The sequence below is a fragment of the Aegilops tauschii genome, chromosome 2 (assembly GCF_002575655.3).
Source record: "Aegilops tauschii subsp. strangulata cultivar AL8/78 chromosome 2, Aet v6.0, whole genome shotgun sequence".
Classification (NCBI taxonomy): Eukaryota; Viridiplantae; Streptophyta; class Magnoliopsida; order Poales; family Poaceae; genus Aegilops; species Aegilops tauschii.
This window is the reverse complement of record NC_053036.3, coordinates 194,123,609-194,144,777: the sequence shown is the minus strand read 5'-3', so window position 1 is coordinate 194,144,777 and position 21,169 is coordinate 194,123,609. Positions and strand designations below refer to the sequence as shown.

Here is a 21,169-nt window from a genome sequence, read left to right as displayed (position 1 = left end):
AGCCCCTGGATTCCATCAAATGTGTTCGGCCATTTTATTGCCTGCTGCCTAAATCACGAACATGAAAATGAGAAAGCAAAAGAACAGATGCAATCTGAGTGGAGACCGAGTGAAGATACATGCGCTATTCGATGGATTTCCTTTTTATTTGTGATGTAAAAAAAGGGAATTAGCTTTTCCGCTAGGTAAACTACTCTTTCGGAGCTAGTGAATAATTAGCTGGCGAGTGTATCAGAAATATCATATGGGAGTGTATAAAAAAGAACAAGCATGAAACCTCGTTCGAGGATCCGAGGCGGCCAATTGTGCTGACCCGATCGATCGACGGATGGAGCTAGCTAACTGCCAATAGCAGTAAAATAACGCATTTCCCTAAAAAAAGCAGTAAAATAACGCACTGTTGTAAGAAAAATGATAAAAAGGATAGCATCAGGAGGGGCCGTGTAACTTTATGCCTGCCCGCGCACATACATCCGCCGCGTACATACGTGTCCAGCGATCATCATTTGACATCTCCTTTGTCCAGCGATCATGTTGCAACGCGGGTAGGCACCCAGTATTTTGGACACTAATGTCAAGAGGTAAAAGATGATATGTGTGATTGCATTGCATGCATTTTTTATGCCAAAGTTAGGTCCGATCGGTGATCATCACTTTCACTTCATTTTATAACCGTCGAGAGTTGAAAAGGAAAACAACAGCGGCGACGTGTCGGAGGCTGCATGGCACATCATGGCTCACATGGGTGTACCCATGACCCAGGTGAGAAGATCGATACGGAGGGACACACGTCCGGTGTTGCTTGGCTGGGTGCTCCTATAAATCCCATACAAACCCCCATGCCATTTGCACAATTGCACAGCAGAAACAGACCTCACGTAGAGTGACCCAGCAAGTGATAGATAAATTTGAGCACCAAAAAGACCTCGCCACGATGAGGTCTCTCGGCCGCACTTCGCTGTGCTTTCACCTGGCCTTGCTTCTCCTCCTTGCCGTGGTCACGGCGGATGATCCTAGCCTCGCCGATGGAGGGAGGCTCATCGACCCCAAGCCTTCCCCGAAACCCACTCCAAAACCGATGCCCCAACCCAACCCTAAAATGCCGCACCCGAACCCGAACCCAAACCCAAAGCCCATGACTCCTGCAAAGCCGGAACCCAACCCAATTCCGGACCCAGATGCCAAGCCACAACCAAAGCCAATGCCTCAACCGGACCCAAAGCCAACTCCTGAAAAGCCAAATCCTAAACCTCAGCCAGGGTCATTGCCGGTGTATTCACTAGACGACATTGGTTCCGACAGGACGAACCCAAAGCCCGACCCGCAGCCCAACCCTAGGACAAACCCAGCAAAGCCGGACCCAGAAGTCAAGCCACAACCTCAGCCAAAACCCCAGCCAAACCCAAAACCCACTCCTGCAAAGCCGGAGCCTAAACCACGGCCAGGACCATCCAAGCCGCAGCCAAACCCCAACCCCCAGCCAGGACCGTCCAAGCCTAAGCCGCCGGTGTACGCACGTCGCGCTGCCTCCGGCAAGCCCCTCAACTGAGCTAGCGGGCTGGCTCGTGGAACATGGATTGGATGATCAAGCAATCTGTCACGTATACCGACAGGCTTATAACTAAGGTATCCATCCATGGAATAAGCAGCAGTGTGGTTGTTAGTCCTGTGAGTTGTAAAGCGGTACTGCTTATGTACGCGTTCGTGTGTTGCATGCGTACCTATGTACGTAGGCGATCTGAGTGTGCTTGAATATGAGTGTTTACTATTCCTAAACATGTGTGTTCGACTAGCTTTGTGTATCCATGATCAATAATGAGTCAATCTACACATGCATGTGTCGATGTGTCGTGCTACTCTTGCGACCTAATTTCTGACTTACGAGAGCACGGAGTGTGGTTCCGCCCCCGCCCTCTCCCCGCCATCGGCTCGCCCAGCCCGATCATGCAAAATATACCACACAAACTTTTATTATTCGATAAAGATCATATATCAACACACATATATCAACATGAAGTTGATGATAAATATATTTGATCTCTACAACAATACATTTTTGAAAAGTTGCAATATCAAGGATACAACCAAATTACAGTATTAATAGAATAGGTTTGCTAATTCTCATCTAAGAAAGTACGTTGAACTTCTAATCCATTTTCCCTAAAAAAAACTTCTAATCTATTTGTTATATGCGGAGATTCATGTTTTTCTTTTCTTTTTCTGTTTGATTGATTTCCTTTAAAAAAAATTGTTCTGCTTTTGTCTTTTTTCCATTCCATGCAACTAAACTTGCACGTCCGCCTGATTGTTGTCAATTATAGTTGCACGTCTTCGACTATGCAATACTCCATGTACATTGATCGTAGCTTCTGTTTCACAGATCTGGTCTTCGGCTCACAAGGCCTATGTGGCTATAACGCTGGCCTGAATATTGGTTTGCTGGTGCTCTGCCTCTTCCTACGATTTGCATCTCGACGGAGCTGGCGGTCAATGGCGGTTTCAAATTCGATTGTTTGCGGCGACCCCGAGAGACTTATTTGTAATATTTTTATTATGGGGGATTCTTTTTGTAAAGTTTTCTGAAGACATGTCATGCCCCAGTACGACTGCTAGTTTCCGCATGTATGTATGTATGTATGTATGTATAATTGTACTCTTTTATTGATAATGTGCGGTTAATGAGACATTATCTTTTCCCCTAGGTCCCGCATATTCCACTTCAAACAAGTGCAAAATTGATGAATTTGGAAACCAAGGCTATTGAATTATAGATGGGTCTTGGGACCATATAATTTATAATTTCTGGTTAGTCTTTAAAGCACATTTAGGTGCATGGCATGGTGGGAAGTTTAGAAGCGGAGCTTGGATTGCACCCAACCCAGATATGGAGGGCAATCTTGGACGGCCGCGACATCTCGGTGCAAGGCATTGTCCCAAGGATTCGAGATGGTGAGACTACAAACGTATGGGCACACAACTCGATTTCGAGAGACAACATTAAGAGGCCAATTACTTCCCTTGTACAGTACCCGCCATCGAAGGTAGCACAGCTCATCGATGCTACTATAGCGTCATGGAAGGAGGATCTGGTTCGGTCCACGTTCACCCCGTTTGATGCTTCGGAGATACTCAAGATACCTTTGTGCACCGGCAAGGTAACTGATTTTTGGGCATGGCATGAAGAGAGCCACGGCATTTTAAGTGTACGTTCTGCGTACCATGTGATATTGCGGACAAAGCTCGGTCAGGAGGCTTGGTTACATGAAGATGATGGATCTGATGTGTAGAACGAGAGCAATAAGTAGGGTACTATATGGCATATTCAGGTACCGTCAAAACTGAGGATGTGTTTGTCTGGCGTCTAGCTAGACAATCCATGCTCACTGGTGAGCTACTAAAACACCAAAACATGGCTCCAGAGTATACATGTACTCTTTGTGGGGCAAAGGGATTGTTGGAAATATGCCCTAGAGTCAATCATATTGTATTATTATATATTCATTTTCATAATTAAGAGTTTATATTCTATGTTATAACTGTTATGATCTTGGAATATGCGATTAAGTGGAAAACTTGTATGTGCGTGTGGAATGGTAAATGGTAAAATAAGATTCCTAGTCTCGTATCAAAGACTCAAGTGTTGTTGGTGATCATGTTTTCCGGATCTTAGAACATCGTTAAGAGTAACGGTAGTTTTAAAACAACAATGAGAGTATGACGTTAGAAGAACGATCATATTAACTTGACCCAAACTTGTTTATTATACTTTGAGATACTATCATCGCAAGTCAATAGTTATTGTTGGGGAACACAGTAATTAAAAAAAAAATCCTACGCACACGCAAGATCCATCTAGGTGATGCATAGCAACGAGAGGGGAGAGTGTTGTCTACGTACCCTCGTAGACCGAAAGCGGAAGCGTTATGACAACGCGGTTGATGTAGTCGAATGTCTTCGCAATCCAACCGATCCAAGTACCGAACGCACGGCACCTCCGCGATCTGCACACGTTCAGCTCGGTGACGTCCCTCGAACTCTTGATCCAGTTGAGGCCGAGGGAGAGTTTCGTCAGCACGACGACGTGGTGACGGTGACGATGAAGTTACCGGCGCAGGGCTTCGCCTAAGCACTACGACGATATGACCGAGGTGTGTAACTATGGAGGGGGGCACCGCACATGGCTAAGACAAATCTTGGAGTGCCATTGGGGTGCCCCCTGCCCACGTATATAAAGGAGGGAGGAGGAGGAGGCTGGCCCTAGAGGGGGCGCGCCAAGTGTGTGGAGTCCTACTAGGACTCCCAAGTCCTAGTAGGATTCCCCTTTTGCTTTCCGGAGTATGAGAGAAGAAAGAGGGAAAGAGAGAGGGAGTAGGAAAGGGCAAGGGGGGGGCGCCGGCCCCTTTCCCCTAGTCCAATTCGGACCCATGGGGGGGGGGCCTCCTTCTCTTTGGCTTGCCTCCTCTATTCCCGTATGGTCCAATAAGGCCCAATACTTCTCCCGGCGAATTCCCGTAACTCTCCGGTACTCCGAAAAATACCCGAATCACTCGGAACCTTTCTGATGTCTGAATATAGCCTTCCAATATATCAATCTTTACCTCTCGACCATTTCTAGACTCCTAGTCATGTTCCCGATCTCATCCGGGACTCCGAACAAACTTAGGTCATCAAATCACATAACTCATAATACAAATCGTCATCGAACGTTAAGCGTGCGGACCCTACAGTTCGAGAACTATGTAGACATGACCAAGACACATCTCCGGTCAATAATCGATAGCGGAACCTGGATGCTCATATTGGCTCCTACATATTCTACGAAGATCTTTATCGGCAAACCGCATAACAACATACGTTGTTCCCTTTGTCATCGGTATGTTACTTGCCCGAGATTTGATCGTCGGTATCCTCATACCTAGTTCAATCTCGTTACCGGCAAGTCTCTTTACTCGTTCCGTAATGCATCATCCCGCAACTAACTCATTAGTCACAATGCTTGCAAGGCTTATAGTGATGTGCATTACCGAGAGGGCCCAGAGATACCTCACTACTAGGAAAAGGGCTATAGACAATATGCACACTAATGGCGCACCAGACATGCGGTGCGCCACTACTATATAGCAGCGGCGCACCGTGTGCTGGTGCGCCATTAGTGTGATAGACACTAATGGCGCACCACAACTATGGTGCGCCACTACTAACAATTTTTTTCTTTTTTCAAAAAATACTAGCGGTGCGCCATTAGTGTCTATCACACTAATGGCGCACCACAACCATGGTGCGCCACTACTAACAATTTTTTTTCATTTCTTTTTTCCAAAAATTCTAATGGCGCACCGGGGCGCAGTGCGCCATTACTAGTTTTAACTAGTAATGGCGCACCAGTCACCCCGTGCGCCACTACTATCATTTTTTTTGCAAAACTACTAATGGCGCACCGCCAGCTGGTGCGCCATTAGTAACCAGGGTTACTAATGGCACATTTTTTGATGGTGCGCCATTAGTAACCTGGGACCAGCTAGATATTTTGGACAGCCACCTACACACTCACTTTCCCCACTTCATTCTCTCCACCTCCTCCTCCAAGCTTGTCTCGGGTGCCTCCTCCTCCTCACCTCATTTGCACCATAGATTCATCCAAATTAAGTGGTTAAATTACCTCTTTTTTGATAGGTAAGTAAGGGGAAAGCTTTCTTTATGTTGTAGATCTACTTTTTTCTCCCTCCAACAACGTGCACATGCACTTTTTATGGCCTAGCTAGATCTATGTATGTTTGTCGTGTTGCATATGTTTGTGGTGTTGCATATATGTTTGTGTTTGCAGGTACCGGTATTTTAAATGCGATAGTTGCCAATATTTTGCCGGAATGTTGATTCATTTCCGTTTCAGCGAGAATTTTGGCACTATGCATTCTTTTTGGTCCTATTTTTAGGCAAAGTCATGCCAAATTTTTTCTTGGTTCTAAAATATCGTTTTGCTCTACCCCGCAGGCGACCATGGTCCGCACGATGACCGAAGGCATCGTGAATAGGTTTTTGAGCTCCGCGAAGGCCGAGATGCTTCAAAATAACGAGACAGAGATAAGATGTGTGTGTCGAAGATGCAAGCTGAGGAGCCTTATGGACCCGGATTCCGTACAGGTGCAGGACCACCTGCTCTTGCGTGGTTTCATGGATGGCTATCGGTGGCAAGGTGATGAAGATGATTATGAAGTCGTCCATGGGGGCCGGCCGGCAAGAAATGAGGAAGGGCAGCAAGACAACCGCGGCGAGGGCGGGCGAGAAGACGAAGAATCTCCAGGACATGATCATGAAGTAGATGCAGTACACAGTCATCATGTAGAAGATGCCGGACATGATGATGAGGAAGATGCTGGAGCAGACGAAGGGCATGATCATGAAGATGAAGATGCCGGAGCAGACGAAGGGCATGATCATGAAGATGAAGATGCCGGAGCAGACGACGATGGACCATCGATGGGCTGGGTGCAGGACCCTCATATTCAAGAGCTGCTTCTCAAGCAGACGGATAACGCAAGAGCTGCCGCCCGAGAGAAAGCCAAGCTGGATCAACTGGAGATAGACGCGGTTACTCCATTGTATGAAGGATGCAGGCCCAAGGATACCCGCCTGAAAGTAACGCTCATGGCTCTGGAGATGAAGGTAAAACACGAAATGACCGACGCATGCTTCGACGAGAACATGTCATTCTGGCACGAACGTCTTCCCAAGGGGAACAAGTGCCCGACCAGTTTCGAGGAGGCGAAGAAAATCGTGTGTCCTCTGGATTTACCGCACGTGAAATACCATGTGTGCATGAACAATTGCATCATTTATCGGGACGAGCACGCGGAGTCTACCATATGTCCGGTGTGCGGAGTCACTCGATACAAGAAGAGGAAGAAAGCTCCTCGAGAAGTGGTGTGGTACTTTCCGATCACTCCTCGTCTGCAGCGGTATTTCGCGGACCCTAAGGTAGCAAAGCTCTTGCGCTGGCACGCGGATAGGGAGGAGAAGAAGCGAGAAGATGATGCAAATGATCCGGAGATAAATAAAAAAGACAAGATGCTGAGTCACCCTAAGGATGGGAGCCAGTGGCAAGCGTTGAACTTCGAACACCCAGAATTTGGGAATGATCCAAGGAACATCGTGCTGGGCGCGAGCACCGATGGAGTCAATCCGTTTGGCAGCCAGAGAAGCACACATAGCACCTGGCCTGTGTTTGTGTGGATGTACAACCTTCCCCCCTGGTTGTGCATGAAGAGGAAGTACATTCACATGAGTATGCTAATTGAAGGGCCGAAACAACCAGGGAACGACATCAATCTATATCTGGGGCTGCTGAAAGAGGAGCTAGACACGCTGTGGAAAACGCCAGCCAATACGTGGGACGCCGCAGAGAAAGAATATTTCCCTATGAGAGCCGCACTGCTCACGACGGTGCATGACTATCTTGGTTACGGATATCTCGCGGGGCAGGTGGTCCACGGATTTTCTGGATGCGTCAGGTGCATGGATGACACAACGTATCGCCAGCTAGATAGAGATCCCGGGTCTTCGAAAACCATGTTCATGGGACATCGAAGGTGGCTTCGCGACGATGACCCATGGAGAAAACGCAAGGATCTGTTCGATGGTGAAACCGAACCCCGAAGACGCCCGCGTACGAGGAGCAGCGAGGAAATAGACGAGCTGTTGAAAAATTGGAAAGATTGCCCACTGCCGGGAAAGAAGCAAAAGGCGCCAGAGCCGGGAAAGAAGCGAAAGGCGCAAGAGCCGCTGCTGAAGGTATGGAAAACGAGGTCTATTTTCTGGGACTTGCCGTACTGGAAGATCCACCGTGTGCCTCACAGCCTTGATGTCATGCATATCACGAAGAACGTGTGCGAGAGTCTACTTGGTACCCTACTCAACATGCCGGAGAGGACCAAAGATGGGACGAAAGCAAGGGCAGACTTGAAATCAATGGGCATCAGGGAGGAGCTTCACGCTAATGATGATGATGATGAGGCGAAGCAGGACACGGAAAGTCGTCGCAAAGGCAAAAAGGCCAAGAAGACCGGAAATGACTTCCCTCCCGCGTGCTTCACTCTAAGTCAGGAGGAGATCGATCAGTTTTTCACCTGCCTCGTAGGAGTAAAACTTCCTTACGGTTACGCGGGGAAGATAAGCAGATACCTAGACTCAGCGAAGCAGAAGTTCAGCGGGATGAAGTCTCACGACTGTCACGTGCTGATGATGCAGATACTTCCAGTTGCAATCCGTGGGATCATGGACGCGCACGTCTGTGAAACGCTATTTGGCCTATGCAACTTTTTCAACGTCATCTCTCGGAAGTCGGTTGGCGTGAGGCAACTCAGAAGGCTACAGGAAGAGATCGTGGTGATACTATGCGAGCTTGAGATGTACTTCCCGCCCGCATTCTTCGACGTTATGGTGCATTTTCTGGTCCATATCGTGGAGGATATCATCCAACTCGGGCCGATGTTCCTGCACAGCATGATGCCGTTCGAAAGGATGAATGGTGTCATCAAAGGATACGTTCGCAACATGTCACGTCCAGAGGGAAGCATAGCCAGGGGCTTTCTGACCGAAGAGTGCATCTCCTACTGCACGAATTATCTAGGCATCGAGAACCCCGTTGGTCTGCCCGTCAACAGGCACCTCGGCAGGCTCGCTGGATGGGGTCACCGTGAGGGTCGCCACGAAATGCATGTCGACTTCGAGGGTCAACTCGCCGACTTTGAAAGAGCAAACCTAGTCGCGCTACAACACATAGACGTGGTCGATCCTTGGGTGGTAGAGCACAAAACCTTTATTGAGAAGACGTACAATGACCGAGGCCAACAGAGGACGGACGGCGATATAATCAAAGAGCACAACTCATGTTTCACGCGTTGGTTCAAGCAGAAGCATCTGTCGTACCCTTTACATGAGGATTTTTCCGCGGAAGAACAACTCATATTCGCCTTGTCACAGGGCTCCGAGCACAACCTGATGACGTATGAGGTGTACGATATCAACGGCTACACATTCTACACCGAGGGAAAGGACATGAAGAGCGATGGTTATTAGAACTCCGGGGTAACGATGGAATCCTACACCGGTAACGACAAGGACAGATACTACAGAAGGATCGAGGAGATCTGGGAGCTGAGCTACGCTGGAGAGAAGGTCCCGATGTTCCGTGTCAGATGGGCCAAGAGCGTCCTAAAAGAAGACCGGTATTTCACCACCATGGTTATACCCGAAGCCAAATCCAAGACCGCGGGTGCAAACGTCACCGCGAAAAATGAGCCATGGGTACTGGCTTCCCAAGTGGACCAATGCTTCTTCATTACCGACCCGTCAAAGCCCAGTCGTGTTGTCGTGAGGACAGGCAAAAGGAAGATCATCGGAATGGATGGAGTCGCCAATGAGCAAGACTTCGACAAGTACGGCGACCCGAAGATGGAACATGACGACGACGATGAAGTACCAACATACACCACAAGAAGAAGCAGAACCACCCTACCTAAAGGACGTCCGTTCAAGAGAAGAACTCCATTTACGAAAAATAAGGGCAAGAAAGATTGTGAACAGATAGCTAGCTAAGATCGATTGTATTTAAATTGTAGCCTTCATTTCTCGATTGTATTTTATGGGTACTTTTTGAACTCATGAATATTTTTAAATTTCATGGGCACTTTTTGAATTCATGAATATTTTTTCAAATTTTATGATATTTTTTCATATTCAATATGAAAAATATGAAAAAACATTCTGTGTTTGATCAAATGATTGTAGCCTTCCCATGGACTGTGTTTTTTTATAAAACTGTAGAATATCAGATTGAAATATTGGGGAGTACAATACAAGTTCAGGAACAAGGGACATTTTTTGCAATTGTGAACTCTCAATGCTCAAGTCTGGAAGTGTTTACAATTTCAAAGAGTTCACATGACTACTGGTCAAATACTCTAGTGTATTTAGTGTAAATCTAGTCTGAAACTATTAGAGCTCTTAGTGATTTGCAAATTCAGTTTAAATAATAATTTGGTACATGACTACTGATCATGTATGAAAGATATTGCTACTGGATGAGCACAAGAACTACTCAATAGATTTTGATGTACTCCTGATCATGTATGCAAGATGTTGCCACTGGATGCATGGATGCATGACTGGGACATGACTAATCAATAGATTATGACACCTGATAATCACAGTAAACTGTTAACAAATTACAGTTTACTGTCCATTTTAGCCTAGCATTCAGTTATCTTTTCACCCTTTTTCTGTCCATTCAGTTATATTTTCAGCCTAGCATTCAGTTATCTTTTCACCCTTTTTCTGTCCATTCAGTTATATTTTCAGTAGGAAAATCTGTGTACCAAATTACAGTTTACTGTCATTATCAGTTTACTGTCTATTTTTGTTTTGATTTTACTGTATGTATCTTAACTGAAATTTGACCATGTCAGCTGTAAGTTGGTTACCCAGCATTTGTGTGGGCTTATCACACTGAACTTTCAGTAATCTTACATACTGTTCTGTCACATGATGGATAGCACTGAAGAATATCTTGAAATCTAACATTCGAGTAGTTCACTTACCATGACTATCAATTAATAAGCATGATACTATACCCTTCTTTTAAAAAAGAATTCCCCTGTGGTTGAGATCCTATGAAACGGTGCCCCTCATGAAGCATCCACCTTACTAAGCCATTACTTGTGTGCATCTCTAGTTTCCTTGCAGGTTGTAAGTTTTTATTAGGATAGCTGTAAATTTCTTCCGTTTTCTAGTAGTACAACCTGTACTGGTTGGGACAAAAACACTGCTTTTGGTGTACCTGTACTGTTCATCACCATGGCCACTACTATTTGGCCCTCTGTGTCCATCACCATGGCCACTACTATTTGGCCCTCTGTGTCCATCACCATGGCCACTACTATTTGGCCCTCTGTGTCCAGCAATATCTTTAAGGCAAATCTGGCTGGCAATTTGGCCCTCTGTGTCCATCACCATGGCCACTACTATTTCAAACTGAAGAAAGAAAGGAAGAGATGATTTTGCAGGTACCCCGAGAGGCCCTTGAGTTTGCCGGAATGTCGATTAACTTCCGTTCCGGCAAATTCGGGTACTCCATATGTCCTATTTTTAGCAAAGGTCATGCTGAAATTTTCCGTGAATTTTAGCATGACTTTGCTAAAAATAGGACATATGGGGTACTTGCGACTAATGCATGGGCTGGGGTATCTTAGTACTTAATTAAGTAGGATCAACTGCCCCTTTATTCTTGCTGCATTAAACCATAGGTGGCAATAGAGCCAAGTGATTAGGCCCAACTTAGAGTCGACAAACCCTAAATTATAAAACCTTGGCTTTTAGGGTGCCTCGGTGTCGATAAAAACATAAATGATGAAAGCTTAGGCTTTTAGGGTGCCTCGGCGTCGACAAACCCTAAATGATAAAAGCTTAGCTTTTAGGATGCCTCGGTGTCGACAAACCCTAAATGATAAGACCATGATCTTGTTCCTTGACAATAACCAACTTTTGACCAAACTTTTTTCCTATTTAGAGCAAAACACGGCCCACAACGATGAGGCCGGCGGTTCGGGCGGCAAGGCATTCTGGGAGCTATCCCAGGAGATGGAGGAAGAACCTCACCGCTATAAGGACGCCGTGGAAGACACCGATCCTGACTACACAACCCCTAGTGGTGTCAGGGATGACACCACTGATGGTGCCGCCGAGGATGCCACCACTGATGATGGCAGCGCATGCATAGATGGCAGCCAACCGAAGAGGCAACGGAAGGACCGGCGCCCGAACGTGCTCGGCACCGTCAAGGAGGAATTTACTGAAGTGAACTGCGACGGGGATCCAACGGCGCCCAAATAATTAGTCAAGGGGTACTCGGTTCAGCTCGGGTGCATTCTCTGGAGCACCGTCACGATCAACACCGAGAACCTAAGGCATAAGGACCGAGGGAATTTGCGCAACCTCCTCTTCACGAAGCTACACGAACGATACAAGTTCCCCGCTGAGTTTGCAAACACACGCCTCTCAGGGAATAAAGTGAACAGTGCCGCCCTCACGAAGATGAGCACGGCCATGTCTACTTGGAGAAGCGCGGTGAAGAGAATGATTAACAAAGGTGATAGTTATGAGAAGATCAAGGCAAAAAATCCTTCGATCAGCGAAGATGACTACAAGGAGTTCAAGATCAAGTGTGAGAACGGCGCCTCCAAGGAATCAAGTCAGTGGGGGAAAGAGATGCAGGACTTGAACTTAGGGGTCCACAAACTCGGTCCCGGCGGTTACAGAATGGTGGAACCTATATGGGACAAGGAAGAGGCGGAGCGTGCCGAGCAAGGCCTACTGCCCCGCTTCGAGAAATACCGTGAGAAGCAGACCAGGAACTATGTCAGGGCCCGGTACAAGGAGGACCCGGTAACAAAGGAGCTTACCACGGATCCGAAGACCAAGGCGCTTGAGAAAGTTCTGGTAAGGAATACACCCCCGCGTAATTAGCTACATATATGGTTGCATTCTAGTTAATGAAGCCAAATTTCTAAATGGTTCACATTCCTTCCACAGGAGACTGAAAGCAGTAGCGCGGGGTCGTCTCAGAGCTCCCCAGCTTGGGATAGCACTCTAAATAGGGTGTTGAACATAATGAAAAACAAGGATAAGCTCAGTAAGCCGTCGTCAGCTGGTCGTGTGGCCGGCAAAGGCTTGTCCACAAAATGGTCGTCATACTATAACACTGGTGGGCGAAAGGAGAAAAAGACCAGCTCGGAAAGCCAGTCGTGCGAGGTTCAAGAACTCAAGGCACAAGTGGCGCGGATTCCGGAGATTGTCCAAGAGCAAGTGCAACAACAACTGGGAACGACGCTCACCGCCATTGTGCCTAGCTTGATTGAGGGGCTGCAGGCGTGGATTGCGGGCGGCCAACAGGGGCTGCCCCCGGTTCCCAGCTTCACGGGCAGCAACTCGCACAACGCGTAGGCGGGGCCATTGGTGTCTCCGGCGCCGGCACGGGCATTGGAGCTTAATGCACCCGGGTGTACGCCGGCCGGCACCTCGGCAGCAAGCGACCCCTCCGTCAATTGCACGCCCGCCGTTGGCGGTGCCTCGACATTAGCCGAGCTCGATGCCATTACGGTAACTAAGCCTCTCGGCCGATGACTTCATCTCCTTGCCTTTGACTGGGCATCCCTAACGCCCTACATGTTTTCGCAGGGCGCTGCCAACGTTCCATGCACTCTCCTGCACTTCGTGGGCGGCGAGTTGATCGATGTCGCCAAGGGTAGAATCGTTCAACCGGGCAACCCCGTGTTCCACGGTAATCCGATGCCACCCACCGTGTATAGGGTTGAACTGGTTCGGGTGCTGCCAGGCTGCGACGAGTTGTTACCTCCGATTTGACCCGCTGGGGCCGACGAAGATGATGTGATGACCCTCGGCGCCTGCGTAAGCTGGCCCCTGCTTTGGCCGAAGAGCCAGATTCGTTTGGGGGCGGGGGACACCACCCCACAGAAAACACCGCCAGTCGTGCCGGCGCCAAGCCATGGCAAGACCGACGCAACGCTACCGGACATGCCGGACATCCCTATGGCACAGGATCCGGACATGCATACGGCATAGGATCCGGACGACGACGACAACGACGACGGTACATTTACCAACGTCGATAAGTACTTTGCCGAACATGGGTACGGTGACGAATTCTTCGGGCCTCCTTCTCAAGAACCCAGCCCTGAAAAAGACGACCGCGATCGAGCTGGTACCACGGAGAAACCCAATTGCAATAGGTGTCGTCTGGCGTTCAGTTCTCAGGAGACGCCTCCAGCTGCCGCCTTCACCGAGCCTCAGATAGCCAAGGTGCGGAATATTATCAGCCCCAACACACTCAAGAAGGCGGTCTCTGAGCAGAACTCGATCCCATTACAGGAGATGAGGAAGAAGGGACGGAAACGAAAGAATAACAAGGGCGGTGCGAGCCAGCCGGCACCGAGTACGATCCGTGCTCAGGACGGGCCACCTTCACCTAAGGATATCTCGAGGAGGGTGCATGTGGCGGGTAGACCGATGCTATCGACTAATCTGCTCAATGCTGCAACCGGTGCTATGCGGAGTCTGCATGACAGTGTTCTTTCTTTGGAGAAGTGGCGCCTCTCTGAGAATGATGTGCCATACCCGGTTTTCGTGGCCAAGGTGCCAGAGAGCAAGGGCTTTGTGGATAGCGCCATCGGGGGTACGATCTTCCTGCGGTTTGATGACATCTTCGCTATGTTTAACCTTCATCCGCTGCACTACACCTTCGTTAGGCTATTTTTGCTGAGTATGGAGATGCGGATCATTAGAGACAAGACCCCAGACATCGTGATAGTCGACCCCTTCTACATGCGTGCCAAGATCTTGGGCAGCGCTGGGGACCGGCAAGTCGCGAGTTCATACCTCGAAGGCGTCATTCTGGCAAACCCAGATAAGGATAACTTCCTCGTGCCTTACTTTCCCGAGTAAGTCATCCCCTCACCGCCCCGTAACATATGATTTCTTAGATTTCGATCATTTTTTTCTAACATTCCGTGTTTTGTGCAGTGACACACATTGCACACTCATCCTCTTAAGCCCGAAATATTCCATGGCCACGTATTTCGACCCGGACCGTCAGTCGAAGATAGACTACACAAATATCAAGAAAGTTCTTGATGATGTTCTCCCCGGCTACGCCAAATCTGGAGGCACCTTCAGCAGGCCAGTTCGTAAGTACGACAAGCACATCTTCAGCCACAATACGACGTTCTCCCGCGTCAAGCAGCCGCCTGGCGGTCAGAAGGATGCCTACTACGCCCTCCATCACATGCGGTCGATCGTACGGGACCATAATCACCTTCTGCTACCAAATAATCTCAAAGATTGGGCCGCACGCTTGTCAGCAATCCAGGACGCGGACATCAGAAAAGAATTCTTTCGCATCCAGTCGGAGTTTGCGGAAATCATCCATCAAGATGTCCTTCGTACCTCGGGGCAGTTCTATCTCAGACATCAACCATCCAATAGTGAGATAGAAACAACGCTACAAATGCAGGCTGACAACGCCCGCGATTTCATGACCATCACGAAAGACGGCGGCTTCATCCATGCTCCGGTCCCTGAGTCGAGTCGAAAGTAGTGATGCTATGTAGTTCTGAAATGTCGATTGGCTCATGTTGTAATATTAAACTTTAATGAACTTGTATGTCTCTTTGGTTTGGACAGTCCTTCAACTTATAAGTAATCGATGCTATTTATTAGTAGGACCATGAATCGTGCTATTAATGTGTTGCTTTTCTCTTCCGATCCTTTTGTTGCATACTTATATATTGCTTATGTATTGTCTGTGAATTGCTACTAACGTTTTGTTTGGCTAGTGCATATATAGAGATGCCGTCGTATGTCGTGTACAAGGGTAAGGTTCCCGGAGTCTACGACGACTGGGAGGAGTGTCGGAGACAGGTTCACCTTTTCAGCGGTAACAGTTACAAAGGGTACACCACTAGGGCGGAGGCGGAAGTTAGATACGCGCGCTATCTAGCGGGAGAGAGGAGGGAGCGGAGGAGGAACCGGATGAAGACCGGACAGCAAGCCGCCGCGACCCCCAACCATCCCGCCGCCGACTCGCAACCATCCCACCACCGACGACCGCACGGGGTGCAAGACGACGACCGCTGCCGACCCGCAACCATCCCGCCGCCGCCGACCCCGACCCCGACCCCGACCCCTCCGGCGACCGGCCGCGCCCGCCCAGGTACCTCTCCTCCTTCCTCCTTCCTCCCTCTCCACCCTTCCTCCCCATTCCCTCCCTCCCTCCCCTTGACCGTGGCGACGCCGGCCTTCCCACTGCCCTGCCTGTGTTGCTCCTCTGCCTGAGTTGGATCTAGTACCTTGTTCCTCTGCCTGTGTTACTCCTCTCACTGCCCTGCCTGTGTTCCTCTGCAGCAGATCAAGAACTACAACAACTAGAGAGTGAAGAAGCAGATTAACAGCATGGGAAATAGCAACAATAGATCAAAGAAGTACAACAGATCAACAAGGCAACAGTGGTAACTGAATTTTGAACACTTCTCTGTACTGCATAAACATTCTGTGTTTGATCAAATGATTGTAGCCTTCCCATGGACTGTTTTTTTATAAAACTGTAGAATATCAGATTGAAATATTGGGGAGTACAATACAAGTTCAGGAACAAGGGACATTTTTTGCAATTGTGAACTCTCAATGCTCAAGTCTGGAAGTGTTTACAAATTCAAAGAGTTCACATGACTACTGGTCAAATACTCTAGTGTATTTAGTGTAAATCTAGTCTGAAACTAGTAGAGTTCTTGGTGATTTGCAAATTCAGTTTAAATAAAAATTTGGTACATGACTACTGATCATGTATGAAAGATGTTGCTACTGGATGAGCACAAGAACTACTCAATAGATTTTGATGTACTCCTGACCATGTATGCAAGATGTTGCCACTGGATGCATGGATGCATGACTGGGACATGACTACTCAGTAGATTATGACACCTGATAATCACAGTAAACTGTTAACAAATTACAGTTTACTGTCCATTTTAGCCTAGCATTCAGTTATCTTTTCACCCTTTTTCTGTCCATTCAGTTATATGTTCAGTAGGAAAATCTGTGTAACAAATTATAGTTTACTGTCATTATCAGTTTACTGTCCATTTTTGTTTTTATTTTACTGTATGTATCTTAACTGAAATTTGACCATGTCAGCTGTAAGTTGGTTACCCAGCATTTGTGAGGGCTTATCACACTGAACTTTCAGTAATCTTACATACTGTTCTGTCACATGATGGATAGCGCTGAAGAATATCTTGAAATGTAACATTCGAGTAGTTCACTTACCATGACTATCAATTAATAAGCATGATACTGTACCCTTCTTTTAAAAAAGAATTCCCCTGTGGTTGAGATCCTATAAAACGGTGACCCTCATGAAGCATCCACCTTACTAAGCCATTACTTGTGTGCATCTCTAGTTTCCTTGCAGGTTGTAAGTTTTTATTAGGATAGCTGTAAATTTCTTCTGTTTTCTAGTAGTACAACCTGTACTTGTTGGGACAAAAACACTGCTTTTGGTGTACCTATACTGTTCATCACCATGGCCACTACTATTTGGCCCTCTGTGTCCATCACCATGGCCACTACTATTTGGCCCTCTATGTCCAGCAATATCTTTAAGGCAAATCTGGCTGGCAATTTGGCCCTCTGTGTCCATCACCATGGCCACTACTATTTCAAACTAAAGAAAGAAAGGAAGAGATGATTTTGCAGGTACCCCGAGAGGCCCTTGAGTTTGCCGGAATGTCGATTAACTTCCGTTCCGGCAAATTCGGGTACTCCACATGTGCTATTTTCAACAAAGGTCATGCTGAAATTTTCCGTGAATTTTAGCATGACTTTGCTAAAAATAGGACATATGGGGTACTTGCGACTAATGCATGGGCTGGGGTATCTTAGTACTTAATTAAGTAGGATCAACTGCCCCTTTATTCTTGCTGCATTAAACCATAGGTGGCAATAGAGCCAAGTGATTAGGCCCAACTTAGAGCCGACAAACCCTAAATTATAAAACCTTGGCTTTTAGGGTGCCTCGGTGTCGATAAAAACCTAGATGATGAAAGCTTAGGCTTTTAGGGTGCCTCGGCATGGACAAACCCTAAATGATAAAAGCTTAGCTTTTAGGATGCCTCGGTGTCGACAAACCCTAAATGATAAGACCATGATCTTGTTCCTTGACAATAACCAACTTTTTGACCAAACTTTTTTCCTATTTAGAGCAAAACATGGCCCACAACGATGAGGCGGCGGTTCGGGCGGCAAGGCATTCTGGGAGCTGTCCCAGGAGATGGAGGAAGAACTTCACCGCTATGAGGACGCCGTGGAAGACACCGATCCTGACTACACAACCCCTAGTGGTGTCGGGGATGACACCACTGATGGTGCCGCCGAGGATGCCACCACTGATGATGGCAGCGCACGCATAGATGGCAGCCAACCGAAGAGGCAACGGAAGGACCGGCGCCCGAACGTGCTCGGCACCGTCAAGGAGGAATTTACTGAAGTGAACTACGACGGGGATCCAACGGTGCCCACATAATTAGTCAAGGGGTACTCGGTTCAGCTCGGGTGCATTCTCCGGAGCACCGTCTCGATCAACACCGAGAACCTAAGGCATAAGGACCGAGGGAATTTGCGCAACCTCCTCTTCACGAAGCTGCACGAACGATACAAGTTCCCCGCTGAGTTTGCAAACACACGCCTCTCAGGGAATAAAGTGAACAGTGCCGCCCTCACGAAGATGAGCACGGCCCTGTCTACTTGGAGAAGCGCGGTGAAGAGAATGATTAACAAAGGTGATTGTTATGAGAAGATCAAGGCGAAAAATCCTTCGATTAGCGAAGATGACTACAAGGAGTTCAAGATCAAGTGCGAGAACGGTGCATCCGAGGAATCAAGTCAGTGGGGGAAAGAGATGCGGGACTTGAACTTAGGGGTCCACAAACTCGGTCCCGGCGGTTACAGAATGGCGGAACCTATATGGGACAAGGAGGACGCGGAGCGTGCCGAGCAAGGCCTACTGCCCCGCTTCGAGAAATACCGTGAGAAGCAGACCAGGAACTATGTCAGGGCTGAGTACAAGGAGGACCCGGTAACAAAGGAGCTTACCACGGATCCGAAGACCAAGGCGCTTGAGAAAGTTCTGGTAAGGAATACACCCCCGCGTAATTAGCTACATATATGGTTGCATTCTAGTTAATGAAGCCAAATTTCTAAATGGTTCACATTCCTTCCGCAGGAGACTGAAAGCAGTAGCGCGGGGTCGTCTCAGAGCTCCCCAGCTTGGGATAGCACTCTAAATAGGGCGTTGAACATAATGAAAAACAAGGATAAGCTCAGTAAGCCGTCGTCAGCTGGTCGTGTGGCCGGCAAAGGCTTGTCCACAAAATGGTCGTCATACTATAACACTGTGGGCGAAAGGAGAAAAAGACCAGCTCGGAAAGCCAGTCGCGCGAGGTTCAAGAACTCAAGGCCCAAGTGGCGCGGATTCCGGAGATTGTCCAAGAGCAAGTGCAACAAGAACTGGGAACGACGCTCACCGCCATTGTGCCTAGCTTGATTGAGGGGCTGCAGGCGTGGATTGCGGGTGGCCAACAGGGGCCATCCCCGGTTCCCAGCTTCACGGCCAGCAACTCGCACAACGCGCAGGCGGGGCCATTGGTGTCTCTGGCGCCGGCACGGGCATTGGAGCTTAATGCACCCGGGTGTACGCCGGCCGGCACCTCGGCAGCAAGCGGCCCCTCCGTCAGTTGCACACCCGCCGTTGGCGGTGCCTCGACATTAGCCGAGCTCGACGCCATCACGGTAACTAAGCCTCTCGGCCGATGACTTCATCTCCTTGCCTTTGACTGGGCATCCCTAACGCCCTACATGTTTTCGCAGGGCGCCGCCAACATTCCATGCACTCTCCTACACTTCGTGGGCGGCGAGTTGATCGATGTCGCCAAGGGCAGAATCGTTCAACCGGGCAACCCCGTGTTCCACGGTAATCTGATGCCACCCACCGTGTATAGGGTTGAACTGGTTCGGGTGCTGCCAGGCTTCGACGAGTTGTTACCTCCGATTCGACCCGCTGGGGCCGACGAAGATGATGTGATGACCCTCAGCGCCTGCGTAAGCTGGCCCCTGCTTTGGCCGAAGAGCCAGATTCGTTTGGGGGCGGGGGACACCACCCCACAGACAACACCGCCAGTCGTGCCGGCGCCAAGCCATGGCAAGACCACCCCAACGCTACCGGACATGCCGGACATCCCTATGGCACCGGATCCGGACATGCATATGGCACAGGATCCGGACGACGACGACAATGACGACGGTACATTTACCAACGTCGATAAGTACTTTGCCGAACATGGGTACGGTGACGAATTCTTCGGGCCTCCTTCTCAAGAACCCAGCCCTGAAAAAGACGACCGCGATTGAGCTGGTACCGCGGAGAAACCCAATTGCAATAGGCGTCGTCTGGCGTTCAGTTCTCAGGAGACGCCTCCAGCTGCCGCCTTCACCGAGCCTCAGATAGCCGAGGTGCGGAATATTATCAGCCCAACACACTCAAGAAGGCGGTCTCTGAGCAGAACTCGATCCCATTACAGGAGATGAGGAAGAAGGGCGGAAACAAAAGAATAACAAGGGCGGTGCGAGCCAGCCGGCACCGAGTACGATCCGTGCTCAGGACGGGCCACCTTCACCTAAGGATATCTCGACGAGGGTGCATGTGGCGGGTAGGCCGATGCTACCGACTAATCTGCTCAATGCTGCAACCGGTGCTATGCAGAGTCTGCATGACAGTGTTCTTTCTTTAGAGAAGCGGCGCCTCTCCGAGAATGATGTGGCATACTCGGTTTTCGTGGCCAAGGTGCCAGAGGGCAAGGGCTTTGTGGATAGCGCCATCGGGGGTACGATCGTCCTGCGGTTTGATGACATCTTCGCTATGTTTAACCTTCATCCGCTGCACTACACCTTCGTTTGGTTATTTTCGCTGAGTATGGAGATGCAGATCATTAGAGACAAGACCGCGGACATCGTGATAGTCGACCCCTTCTACATGCGTGCCAAGATCTTGGGCAGAGCTGGGGACCGTCAAGTCGCGAGTTCATACCTCGAAGGCGTCATTCTAGCAAACCCAGATAAGGATAACTTCGTCGTGCCTTACTTTCCCGAGTAAGTCATCCCCTGACCGCCCCGTAACACATGATTTCTTAGATTTCGATCATTTTTTTCTAACATTCCGTGTTTTGTGCAGTGACACACATTGCACACTCATCCTCTTAAGCCCGAAATATTCCATGGCCACGTATTTCGACCCGGACCGTCAGTCGAAGATAGACTACACAAATATCAAGAAAGTTCTTGATGATGTTCTCCCCGGCTACGCCAAATCTGGAGGCACCTTCAGAAGGCCAGTTCGTAAATACGGCAAGCACATCTTCAGCCACAATACGACGTTCTCCTGTGTCAAGCAGCCGCCTGGCGGTCAGAAGGATGCCTACTACGCCCTCCATCACATGCGGGCGATCGTACGGGACCATAATCACCTTCTGCTACCAAATAATCTCAAAGA

The 21,169-nt window shown here is 48.6% G+C and overlaps 1 protein-coding gene across 1 annotated transcript; it reads left to right on the top strand.

Annotated features, from left to right (window-relative positions):
* The first annotated feature begins 854 nt into the window (after positions 1 to 854).
* Positions 855 to 1,830, top strand: LOC109741124 (uncharacterized). Its single transcript, XM_020300201.4, has one exon. The coding sequence runs from the start codon at positions 935 to 937 to the stop codon at positions 1,547 to 1,549; it is 615 nt and encodes a 204-aa protein (XP_020155790.1). The 5' UTR covers positions 855 to 934; the 3' UTR covers positions 1,550 to 1,830.
* Positions 1,831 to 21,169: the final 19,339 nt, after the last annotated feature.

Bases quoted from the DNA above. Each gene is read 5' to 3' on its own strand.
- LOC109741124 (XM_020300201.4), top strand. From the start codon at position 935: ATGAGGTCTCTCGGCCGCACTTCGCTGTGCTTTCACCTGGCCTTGCTT.